The sequence below is a fragment of the Belonocnema kinseyi genome, chromosome 4, assembly GCF_010883055.1.
Source record: "Belonocnema kinseyi isolate 2016_QV_RU_SX_M_011 chromosome 4, B_treatae_v1, whole genome shotgun sequence".
In the NCBI taxonomy this organism is placed as follows: domain Eukaryota; kingdom Metazoa; phylum Arthropoda; class Insecta; order Hymenoptera; family Cynipidae; genus Belonocnema; species Belonocnema kinseyi.
The window spans coordinates 130,700,193-130,712,782 of NC_046660.1; the positions used below are offsets into that span (position 1 = coordinate 130,700,193).

The following is a 12,590-nucleotide window of genomic DNA, read 5'->3' on the forward strand; positions in this document are numbered from 1 at the left end:
ATGAAACCTAAAAACGTGTTTAACTCAATTTTTAAGAAAATGGCGCTTAATGTGTTTTGGCCGTACACAGCCGACCACCGCATGGTTCCAGTGGGAGCAAGTACCATCTATGGAAATGACACCGACTCCTAGTATAACCACGGTAAATTATACCTATGGCCACTTCCCACGACCGTGACATGGCTGACCACAGGAAACGACAAAATCATAATGATAGGCCGGCGAAAACTTCGTGTTTCTGGGGTAGACAAAGCGACCCAAGGCGAATAGCTTTCTGCAACCATCTCGCAAATGCGTTGCCATATTTTGGACCATTGGATATAGCTTTAGAGCTTCGATCACTTGATACTTTTTTACTTCCGAAGGAGCCTATACATAGACATATATAAAGTACATAGACTAACCCTAATTTGAAAAAATTTTCAGGAGACCGGGAAAACTGTTCACCGAGTACGTCTTGGGATAGTCTTTTGAGGAACTTTGATATTTTATTAAAAATAGTCAAATAATTTTTTTCTTTCTGAAAAAAGCAAGACACGTAGGACTGATTGGACAATACAAAAAGCAAAAAAAGTGAATTTTAAGAATTCAGCGGGTTAGCCCCTTATTGTTCCCGACCATTCAATTACTTTAAACGAATATTTTGGGTGCACTCGCTGCAGCTTCCTTTTTAGTTCTTGATACCTCTCCTCCATTTTTCCTCTTTAAAAGTGATTTTGTCGTCGGCTGGAGCCCAGAATTATATCAAGGATATAGTTAGTTTCTGGAAGTCTTGAAAAATTTGAAGAATTAGTTAACCTCTGTTTTCATGCTAAAGGTCTCGGTCGCTCATTTGCCAATTATCTCGTGCTTCCTGACCATTTTCAGAAGAGGATCACTGCTATTTGCAACGACCTAAGCTTTACTCAGAGCAATTCGGTTATGAAGACATTAAGAGATTCAAAAGTCAGCATCGTCCTTGACGGTGTCAAATGTATATCGTTTCGTTCTGTTTTGTCCTTTCTCTTTTCAGATATAAGTCATTCTATCGATTTTCATCCTGAAACACTGAATGAGGAAAAAGTTTAGCAGCAATTTATGAGGTAAGGGTGCAGAAGTGAAAGTAAAGGGAATAAGTCAAATTAGAGAGATTTATAATTATAAATTTCCTAACATTTTTCTTTATGTTAAAAATATGTATAAATTATAAATGAGATACGGAACACTCACTGTGAAAAATTCAAATAAATAATGACATGTAGGTTTGCTTAAAATTTTCCTTTTAATAAGTCTTGCTATTTTGTGAATTTGCTATTCCTATTAATATTCACTATTTACTATTTACTATTCATATACCAATTATCTTATTTGTGTCTTTATTTGAAGATTCAAAATTGAACTGTTCTTATTGTTCGAACCTGTCTTTCTAGAATGCCTTTAGTTTTATCCAATTAAGCTCTTTAGAGACGATTTATTTAGAAAACTGCAATGGTCTTGAAAGGACTTTGAAGAAGATCTTTTTCTTAAAACCTCTTTTGTAGCATTTTTCGGGTCACAGGGAATGTGACGTAATTGTAAACCATCTCTAACATGTGGTTCTAGCTTTGTCCTTTTAGTCAGTTTAAAAAAGACTTCAGCGATACCGGACGTGTACCACGAGAATGGAAAGATCCCAAATAGAAAATTCTATATTTTGAATACTTGTGCTTTTTAAAATTGTTTTTCACTATACAGATAATAGAAAATCCGAAAATTGGCTTAAACATAAGTAATTTATATCCATTTATTACGATTTTTGGATGAAAAAGAAAATTTTAAGCTAAAAACTACAAACAACGCGGTGATTTTTGTTCGTGTATTTAGTTGAAAATTCAAAATTGAACTGTTCTTATTGTTGGAAAATTGGCCTGTCTTTCTAGAAATGACTAAAGTTTTACCAAATTATACTCTTTAGGGACGACTTATTTTGAAAATTTCAATGGTCTTGAAAGGGCTTTCAAGAAGATCTTTTTCTTAAAACCCACTGGGTAGTATTTTTTGGGTCACAAGGAATGTGACGTAATTGTAAGCCATCTTTAACATGTGCTTCTAGCTTTGTCATTTAAGTCAGTTTCAAAAAGAATTCAGAGGTACCAAACTTGTACCTCGAGAATGGAAAAATCCCAAATAGAAAATTCTATATGTTGAATATTTCTTCTTTTTAAAATTGTGTTTCGTTATGCAGATAATAGAAACCCCGAAAACCGACTTAAAGATAAGTAATTTATATAGATTTATTACGAGTTTGGTGAAGCAGAAACTCGAACCAGCAGTAAGTTGCTGTCGAAGTTCAAAGGCCCTTTCAGGGTGATGGAAGTATTACCTACTGAACGATTCATGGTTGAGGACTTGCGAAAAGGTTACAGACTAGCCAAGACGTGGCTTCTGTGGAACACATCAAGCCGTGGCCTACGTATCAACATGAGAACCACGACGAATGATTTGGTAATTGAAAGTCCTGATAGATCAGATCTGATTTAAATTATTTTGGGTTACAGTAAATTCCACAGAATGTAATGCACGATAAACAGTTAATAATTTGCTTGGGCAAGTGGAGGAACGCCAGAAGGGTTGGATTCCATGACTGTCACGAAGCATATAGGAAAAAAACATTTTTCAGGTTGACCATTGAGTAGAGTCACAGACACAAGAAACCTTTTGGCTTAAGTGTCATGGGACTCAGTTTTAGATGCAAAAAACCATTAGGGTTGAACATTAAGCAGGGAGTCGCAGATACAAGAGACTCCCCGAGTTGAGTATCATGTAATTGGATGCACAAAGTCCTCTCGTTAAGTAGGCTCACTTGAAAGAATCGTTTCTTTTTGTATTTGTCGCTTTAATTATACCGAAGCTAAAAAAATGTGTGTTTAAAAGGTTGATTGTTTTTGAAATTCTGTTTAAAATAAGCCCAGGGTGAAGCCAATTTTTCTAGTTTTTAATTAGATATTGCAAAAATAGAGTAAATTTCAATGTTTTCTTAAATTTTCAATCACTTCCAAAATAGTCAACATTTTTCAATGCTCCTGGCCTCATTTTAAAGCTTTTTTTCACCGTTTCACAATACTTACGAGTATGAATCGTAAAAAATTTCTTTATGAATTCTTGTAATTGGAAAAGAAATTTTTTACGATTCATACTCGTAAGATGCTGTGATACGGTGAAAAAAACTTCAAAATAAGCCCAACAACATTGAAAAACGTTGACTATTTCGGAAGTTATTGAAAATTTAAGAAAACATTGAAATTTGCACTATTTTTGCAATATCTACTTAAAAACTATACAAATTGGCTGCACCTTGGGCTTATTTTAAACAGAATTTCGAAAAAAATCAACCTTTTAAAGAGGCATTTTTTTAGCTCCGATATAGTTAAAGCGATAAATACAACAAAAAAAAAAGATTTTTCTAAGTGAGTCGAACGTTTTGCAGGGAAGTGTATACAGAAGCAAGCTGTGGGTCGACATTATGCGGAAGAATGTAGCAACCCAACTAGATGCATGATCTAGTCGTACTTTAAATTGACAGAGACATTACATCAATAATAACCTGAGATACATATGATTTAAAAAAGTTACTAACTTATTGATTTTTCTAGGATTTATCAATCTAGGGACAGATTTATTATTTCACGTTAGCCGAATGTAAGAGAACACAGCAGAGGGAACATAAAATGCAAAGACTCAGCCTACCGTAGGTGCCTGAATATAGTGGATTCTTATTAAACAAACACATGACCCCTTTCTACCTGTGTGGTCACCTGTCTTCATTTGAGAAGAGCCTACTTCAGGGTCCGGTAATGGATAATTGTATTGAGACTTTAATTCAGAGCTACTTCCTTCCGGGTGATTTAGACAGTCGGACCCATTTGAATAGTCGAATAGTCTTTAGAGCCTATTGTTGTCGGTTCCCTTGAGTTTGGCTGAGAGACGAAAAATTTCGAATTAGGACTAAAAATAAATTTTCGCTTTGTGGCCAGGGGCGAGACTTACAACAATGTCTGAGCTATATCTTGGCTATTTCTTGGATGAAGACTTAGCCAAGACAAATTATTTTTAATGCGGTAGGCAATGGTGCTAAAATCATATCTCACTCGGGGAAGTGGGATTTAGTATTTCTTTAGACCCAGATGAGTTTTTAAAAGTTTCGCTCACTCTAATCATTAAACCTGGTAGTTCAGATCTTAATCGTTACACCTGCTGTATCAAGTTTAATTACAGAAATGACCAGATTGTTGAGGAATAATCCAGGTATTTGAAATTTCGGTTTGAATCCTATTTACAGGAGGATGATGAATTTTCAATACCTGGCCTACCAGGTTCAATTATTAGAACAATTTGGCCTTTAGACCACCATCCAAATTCTTAAATTCTAGTTCTCAACCAAACTTTCCAAAGACAGATGTATATTTTCAACACTTGGAATACCAGGCTTAATTATTAGAACGAGCAAACCTTAAAAACCCCATTTATCTACTTATTCTTCGATTATTCCTATATTGATTTTTTTATACTGAAGAACAATTCGCATTATTTAAATTTAAATAAAAATTAAACTGATATGTTACAAACACTTGTATATGTATTTGTATTATTTAATTACATATTTATTTATAATTTTCAAATGTTTAATACAACATTTTCTCCCTTTTTCTATTTTCTCTGTCTTATTTAAAAGTGGAAGCAAATTTAATCAACAAAGAATGTTCCTAATCGCCACCTGAAGTCCGGTTTTGCAACGACTTTCAGTCAATTTACAAGGAGGAACCCCTTTATTGTTTATTGATACATAGCCCGCAAATTGAGTGATTTTTTCAGCAAAGTGAGTTTTAGGGAAAATGAGATATTTGTTTTGATTGATCGTTTTATAAATAACGATATAAGATATCGATATATCGGACTCTGATTATCGATATTTTTGATATCGTCATCCCATCACTATCACTGATTTCTATGGAAGTCATTGTGTCCGAAAAAAAGCGTACGCGCTCGGAAATAATAGAAAAGTCCTGTTTTCAGATAATACGCCAGTTAAATATAATCGGCACGTGACTAATCTCTCTCGAGATGCAACATCCTGTATTGACAAATCAAGCTCGGGATTTTTCTCCTTAGCTTCATACACCGATTTTTAATTTTTTAATGTTACCAAATTAAAACATTTTACTTTAAAATCTTCTACTCTTTCTCGAAATTTAAGGAAATATTGGATTTTTCAAAATCTTTTTGAATTTTCTCCTAAAGCTCAGTTTTTAAATTAAAAAATCGAATGAAATTGTTTTCGGAACCTAAAGAATTTATGTCATTATTCTGAATTTTTAAAAAGGTCCTTAAATATCTTATAATATTCCATTGTTTTTTAATGGTTTTAAAACTTCTACATATCTTTTAAATTTACTGAACTTTATTCTAGAATTATATGATATGGTGCGATGTTGCTTGAAAAACTTTTAGACCCTTTTTTTTAATTTTATGAATCTTAAAGATTTTAAATTATTATTTCTAAATGAAATATTAACTGCTTAAAATTTTCCCATAACTGCTTAGAAAAATGTAATCTCAAAATCTTTTGAAATTCTTAAGACACTTTTATTGTTCTAATTTTTAAAATAGGTTTTCCAATAATTTTAGTTTACTTATCTCTAGAAATTTATGAAAAAAATATTACCCAGATGTAAAAAAAGAAAACGTTTGCTTCTTCTTAAAAACTCTGGAATTATAATATGGCAGCAAAATTTCGAAAAAAAATTATTGCACAAAATAAAATACCTAATTAAAAAAAAAGTAATAATTGAATCTTTATCTAGTTCGATGTTGTAAAAAAATTAGTCATCTAACAATTAATTGATTTTTTCATAAATGATAAGATGAAAAGCATTAAACAATCATTTTCATTGAAACATAGAAATAATTTGTATTCTAAATTTTCTTTTAATATCACATTCATTTTAAACAATTTCTTTTATTGGTAACTTTTGATACTAATTTTTAAAAAAATCAAACATATTTCCATATGATTTGCAAAATTGAATGCAAATACACATTTCAGTACATCAGAATGATTTGAGAAATTATCTAATTGACATAATATAATAGCAAATATTAATTTACTTTTAATATTCAAATTATATTCAATATTCTATTATAGAACCCTCAAGTCAATAATTAAATTATGCTACTTCAATTTCTGGAACTAATTTTTAAACTTTATTTACTTTAATAATCAGAAAACGTTAATCAGCTAATAATCAATTTACCATTTACAAAAGAAAAACCATTAAAATAAAATTCTGTTATAAAACATTCAAATACATTTAACTTTATATATTTTTTTAAATTTGTACTTTCATTTATAAAAATTTTATTTAACCTTAAACTTTTCAACTAATTCCAGAAAATGTCACTTTTAGTAGAATCAGTTGATAATGAATTAATCAGTTCACAAAATAAAAAACATGAAACAATTATTTTTTTCATCGAAAACATTTTTTCGTTTTTTGAAAACATTTTTTCAAACATCGAAAAGCTTTTTCATCGAAACATTCAAATAATGTTTACGTTATGTGTATATTCTCCTCTAAATTATATTTAATGTTCCATTATATAACGTTTAAGTAAATAATTAATTAATTTTTTACTTCTGTTACTTAAGTTTAAGGTAATAAATTTTAATCTTTATTCAAATTAATGTTCAAAAAAAAAACATTCAGCTTATATCAATTAGTCATTTTACAAAATAAGAAGCATTAAACTATAATTCTCACTAAAACCTTTAAATAATTTTCGGTTAATACATTTTCTTAAATTTGAACTTTCATTTCTACGATTTTTCTTTGTTACTAAACTCGTAAACTAATTTGGATAATGTGAGTTTTGGTAAAATCAGTTGATAATTAATTAATCATTTCACAACATAAAAAGCATTACACAATTATTTTCATGAAAACATTCAAATAATGTTTACATTGTATTCTCATTTGAATTTGAAACATAATTTCTCTAAATTTAATTTATTAGTAAGCTTTCTAACCAAGTTTAAAAAAATTAAAATATGTTTACATATAATTCAGAAAGTTGAATTTAAATACTCATTTCATAATATCGGAAGCACCATAAAAAATCAATTTAATTAATTTATATTATCATATTATTAAACTTAATGATGTCACAATATCTCTATTAATTGAATAATCTTTTATATTGTTTATCCAAATTATATTTTGATATAAAATTTAAAAAATTATTCCTGTACCATTGAATAAAGCAATAAAAAATTTATTGAAATAAATTATATTTAATTTTAAATTTGTAAATAATTTAAAAATATGAAATATGAATATAATATTATGTGACGTTGCAAAATTTTTGCAACTCACAAAATTTAAATTTATTTAATTTTTCGGTTTTGTTATGCTGATTCGAGGCTTTTTTTTAAAGGACACCTCGGGACACTGCACGGTACTCCACGACTAGCGACTGTAATTATAAGAAAATTGTATATTTAAGAACTGATTTCGCTTTGTTTTGTTTATTTTTAGTATGTAATCTGCGGATGGTTGCTGACTGGGAGATACTGCGAAGGACACCATGGACACTTGGGACTATAGAGGACACTTAGAGAACCAGAGGTGTACAACGATGGGCAACGTGTGGAGCTTCTAAATATTCAAATTCTCCCGCCGTAACAGGGACTACCAACCAACGCTTCGACGAGTACGTCACCCCTCAAGAAGATTTTTGTCGAGATGTCGACTGGATTTGAGGAATATTCTAGACCGTTTCGAAAATTCCAAATTCGACTTCTCCACCTGGCGTGGAACTCTACAATACTTCATTTGAGAAGTTTTCATTCTTAAATCCCCAGCATAACTAGTGGGCGCTCTTTAACCGAGGCCCGGACTATTACTATTGGGACTACTGGTACCAAAGGAGATCTATTGCTGATGACAGGATGAATTTGGGCTGCAGGCTGTAGCCAATAGGTCTTATCGGAGAGTAAGAAGAATGATTATCCATCGATTGAAGTACGTTTGGTTGGTCAAAATCGTGACACGTGGAGAAAAAAAGGGACTGCAGGGACCGCTAGCACCCCTAGTAGTCGGCAGTGTAGTCCGCTACGAAACACTGTCTGCCGTCCCGCTAACTGCAACCAATCAGCGCTCAAGCAACAGGAAGAAGAAAGCGAGAAGAGGAACAAGCCGGGAGCACACCGAGCCTCGTTCTCAGTTGTCCGTTGGTATTCCCGAGGTGTCGTATTTGCGGAAGGCAGAGGCGAGGAGCTTTGTACCATCCGTATTCCAGACAAAAAAAAATATAAAATACACGTGGCCATCAATTCTTTTTTTTTGTACTGTGTGTTTCTGTTAATGCTGACGCGATTTAGTTTTTGATAGAGTTTTGACGAGGGATTTTGTAATCCCCTTTGTTTTTTTTGTATGAAATGTGCTTTCTTTTAATAGTTATCTATAACAATTCGATGGCGCGTGTCTGAGGCGTCCTTCGATGACTGGGCCTATTGTTAGAGTTGGTATTACGTTTGATGCTTCTTGTTAAAAATTAAAGTGATGGATTTTCGGGATTTCTAACCCGAGAACGGGATAAAAAAAGATATTATCGACTGTCCCCGAAGGTTTTAAAAGGTACTCGAAATGAGATGACTCGAATATTGGCCGAAGGCTTAGTTGACCCATCGAAAAGCGGATGGTCCCAAGATAGTGGAGAGTATACGGCGTTTACAGTTCCTGAAATGGGGCTTTTTTAGTTCACAAGGATGCCCTTCAGACTTTTAGGAGCCCCTGCGACATTCCAGCTACTTGTAGACTCCCTCATAGGGCCAGACATAGCGTACCTCGATGAGATAGTCATCGTTAATGAGACGTTCAAGAGTTATCAGGAATGGGTAGCTCAAGTTATAGACCGATTTCAAGGCGCCGGACTGACAATCAACATAAAGAGATGTGTATTGGGAAGACTGTCCATACGTCATCTCGGGTTCCTTGTTAATCAGAAGGGTTTGGCAGGTCGATCCGGAAAAAGTCGAGCCTCGTTTCTCATACCCAGCCCGAAGAACAATAAAACAACTGAGACGGTTCTTGGGAATGACGGCATGGTACCGTCATTTCATTCCCAACTTTGCGACCGACGCCGAACCATTAAACAAGTTGCTTAGGACGAACGTGCCATGAAAATGGAGCACCGAACAAGAAAGCGCGCTTGCTAAGCTTAAAGAACAAATTGCGAAAGCAATTTTTGACCTAACCGGATTTCAAAGTCTCATTCGTGCTCCAAACTGACAATCTGGTTGGTTAGGAAATTAAGGCACTATCTAAAGGGGTTTTATTTCACAGTGATCACCGCCCACAGTTCGTTTCGATGGTGATACAATCTTCATAATCCAACAGGCCCATTAGCACAATTGACACTTGACCTCCTCGAATACAATTTTGAGGTCATACACCGGAACGGAGCTCTGAACCACGTACCTGACGCCCTTTCTCGGATGTACCAGGAGAAAGTAGCAATCCCGATAGCTGCCATAGAGTCGGTGCAGAACGAGTGGTATCACAAACGACTTGACAAAGTGAAAGAGGCCCCTATAAAATTCCATGGGTGGTAGATAGTGGACGGAATCATGTACCGATACCGTCCGAACCCGTTAAAAGAACCGGTAATCGAAGACCTAGAGGCTTGGAATTTGGTTCACAACGACGCCCAAGCAACGCATCTGGGAATTGACAAGAATTACTGGAGAGCCTCGGGGTAGTATTACTGACCAGGCATGTATCGTGACATTTCTTTATGGATGCGATAGCGCGACACCTGTCAGCGAATCAAGGCTTACCAAAGGCCTGCATCGGGCTTAATGGACCGCAGGTCGTGCCTTTGACTGTCGTAGTCACGGATGTAATGTGTCCGTGGCCAAAGACAGCATGGGGCTTCGAATATCTAGTGGTATTTGAACACCTTTACACAAAATGTGTAGAATTGGCACCTATGAGGCGCGCAAGCCGCAAAATAATTACCAAGCCTTTTGAGGATAACATATTTAACTGATATAGTGCACCGGAGGTTCTCGTGTCGGATAACGGAACAGAATACGTGAATGAAACGTTTCAAGGTTTGGCCGCGATGTACAGAATCCGACACTCGTTCACTTCGGTGTACCACCCACAGTCGGACTCTGTATAGCACCAAGGGTGTTAGCCTGCTTACTTGAATCTAGGTGGGGAACCAAAGCCGTATAATAGCCTACACCTTAGGGTCAGAGCACTAACTGAATTGCCCTCGCCAGACCACAAGGAATGGAGGGAAAGAATACTTAAATTGCACGAGCTTCAGGATCTAGTCTCCTTACATTACGAGAACGCGTTCAACTACCAAAAAGAAAACTGTGACAAATGGCGCCGACATGCGGTGAAAAGCAAGGATCGTACGTCGTGGTTCGCGTTCAAGGACCTTCAATATACAGGTTAGGGATGGAAGACAGATAATTGGTAGGGACCGCCTACAGAGAAGGGAGTAGTGGAACAATAAGTAGTCAACGCCTTCCTAGTAGTTTCCCTAAACCTTTGCATAGCCAGGGTACTGTACTAATAAACAGACCGTAGACTTCTGTTTCGTCATTCTCGCCAGATAAGGTAAATAAGATTTTTTTAATATGCAATCTAGCCGTAATTACCTAACTCTATGATTCCGATTTTTCTCCTTTTACGAATCATTGTAATTGTTCGGGAGGATTTGATTCCGTGTTACTTCCCAAATTAAGAGAAATTAGGAATTAGTGAGCATTGGTGGTCCTCCTTTTCAGTCAGGAACTCGAGTAGCCCGTATAGTCCAGGTTAAGGAAGTAGGTTCCTGAGCGATGAAGAACACGAACGGCAAGGGTCGGTTTTAAAAAAATCTAGGACACGCAGGTGTTGCCCCTGTAGTTTATTTTTTATGATTATTATTAGGCATCGCTTTCCATTAAGGACAGACGAAGTTAAAACCGACCCGGAGAAGGCCAACAGAGACGACCATGCTGCGGAAAGTTTAAACCGCTAGGCTTCGACTAAGCCCGGGGAAGTTGTTATGAAGCTTTGAGACTAAATTTGTGGCGACGACCAACAGGAACCCCCTGAATCCATCGCTCGACGAAAACAGCGATGTCATGAACTGTTTGACATTTCATAAACATCGAGGTGACAACAGCATTAAGCAGCCGTTCGCCCAAAAACTACAGGTAGAAGTGCCATAAAATAGCAGGACAGCGTAGCAGGTTCCACCAAACTATGAGAGGTAGCACCAATCAGACACAATCACGGTCGTCTGACAAGACTCAAGGCGACCATTGGACCTCGTTTGTTGATACAAGCCAATCAACGAAGGCTTCACAGAAAATTCGGATGACCCGAGGGAAAACAGCTGCTTGACGGTAGAAGGAAGAAAGAACATCAGAGTTGGCTTGGGGACCATGGGCAACGGGTAGTACAGAGAGATTCAGGACGACGATCCACTAAAGATAAAGCCAAAGGTGAATTTCGAGGATGCTATGGAATTTGCCAGGTAGCTACGAAGTAAGTGGCCTGTTATTCATCATATCCAAGTGCCTTCACCATCTCGGCCTCCGATCCGCGCTTGTAAATTCGGAATTGTCACGTGAGTTCCTTTCTTCATGAAAGTGTTAGTGAGTGGACCGGCGGAAACCCCTTCGCGGCTCACGGCTTGCAGAAACGTTCGGCTCAAGATCCAACTACATTAAGTCGAGGCGAACGTATTCCTCCAGAAGGCCAAGCGTTACAAGAATTCTAAAGAGGCTGAAGGCCATGAGAGCATTGCGCGGGTGTCTCTGGCCGCTATACTGTGCAGCTCGCGGGTTCCTCGCGTAGATTCTCTCCACGCCTCGTCGCGATACAGTTAAAAGTTAAATTTTGTAAGTATTCGTTTTATGATTATTTGAATCTTCTAGAAACTAACAATCAAATTCCAAACGCGATTTTATAGAGACGTTAACTTTCGGGATTGTTCTTACGTCTAATTTCCGTTATGCGAAAGACTAGTTGCTGAAGGCTAGAAAGCGACCTTTGTATCAATTTGTGTCTTTTATCATTAAATTTAAGTAAAGTAATCTCGTGAATTTGCAATATTGGTGTTATCTCTCTCGCTTAATCACGTGAGCCTTCCCCCCTTTTTCGTGCTTAATAGGGAGTTAGCTATCCTGACAGTCGATACCCGCTCATCTCTGTCGAGGCTTGGATAGGAAGAATCCTATCTGGCGCCTGTAATAAAATTAAACGCTCTTCACGGGTTGTTCGTAGGACAAAAGTGTGTGACCCAAAAACTCGGTTCATTCCCGCGTGATGTTGTAAAAGGCCGGTAAGTGGTAGCCGTCTTGTAGCTCTGTTTCTACCTGGGCCACACCCAGTCAGGTAGTGATTAGCAGTGAAGCACACGGTCAATTTGGGATACGTGGTTACAAAATGTCGTTTCAAATAACAACATAAACTTTTTTTTAAAGTTCAACTATTAAACAAGTAATAGAATTTTTAATCAATAAGATTAATATAATGGAAAAAACCTTAAAATAAAATATGTAACTT

General features: G+C 35.9%; 1 protein-coding gene across 1 annotated transcript; it reads left to right on the forward strand.

The window, feature by feature from the left end:
• The first annotated feature begins 8,782 nt into the window (after nucleotides 1-8,782).
• Nucleotides 8,783-9,181, forward strand: LOC117171099. Its single transcript, XM_033358151.1, has one exon. It carries the CDS (start codon nucleotides 8,783-8,785, stop codon nucleotides 9,179-9,181), a length of 399 nt encoding a protein of 132 aa, XP_033214042.1.
• Nucleotides 9,182-12,590: the final 3,409 nt, after the last annotated feature.

What these genes read in the sequence shown, in the direction of transcription:
- LOC117171099 (XM_033358151.1), top strand. Translation starts at nt 8,783, where the DNA reads ATGCCCTTCAGACTTTTAGGAGCCCCTGCGACATTCCAGCTACTTGTA.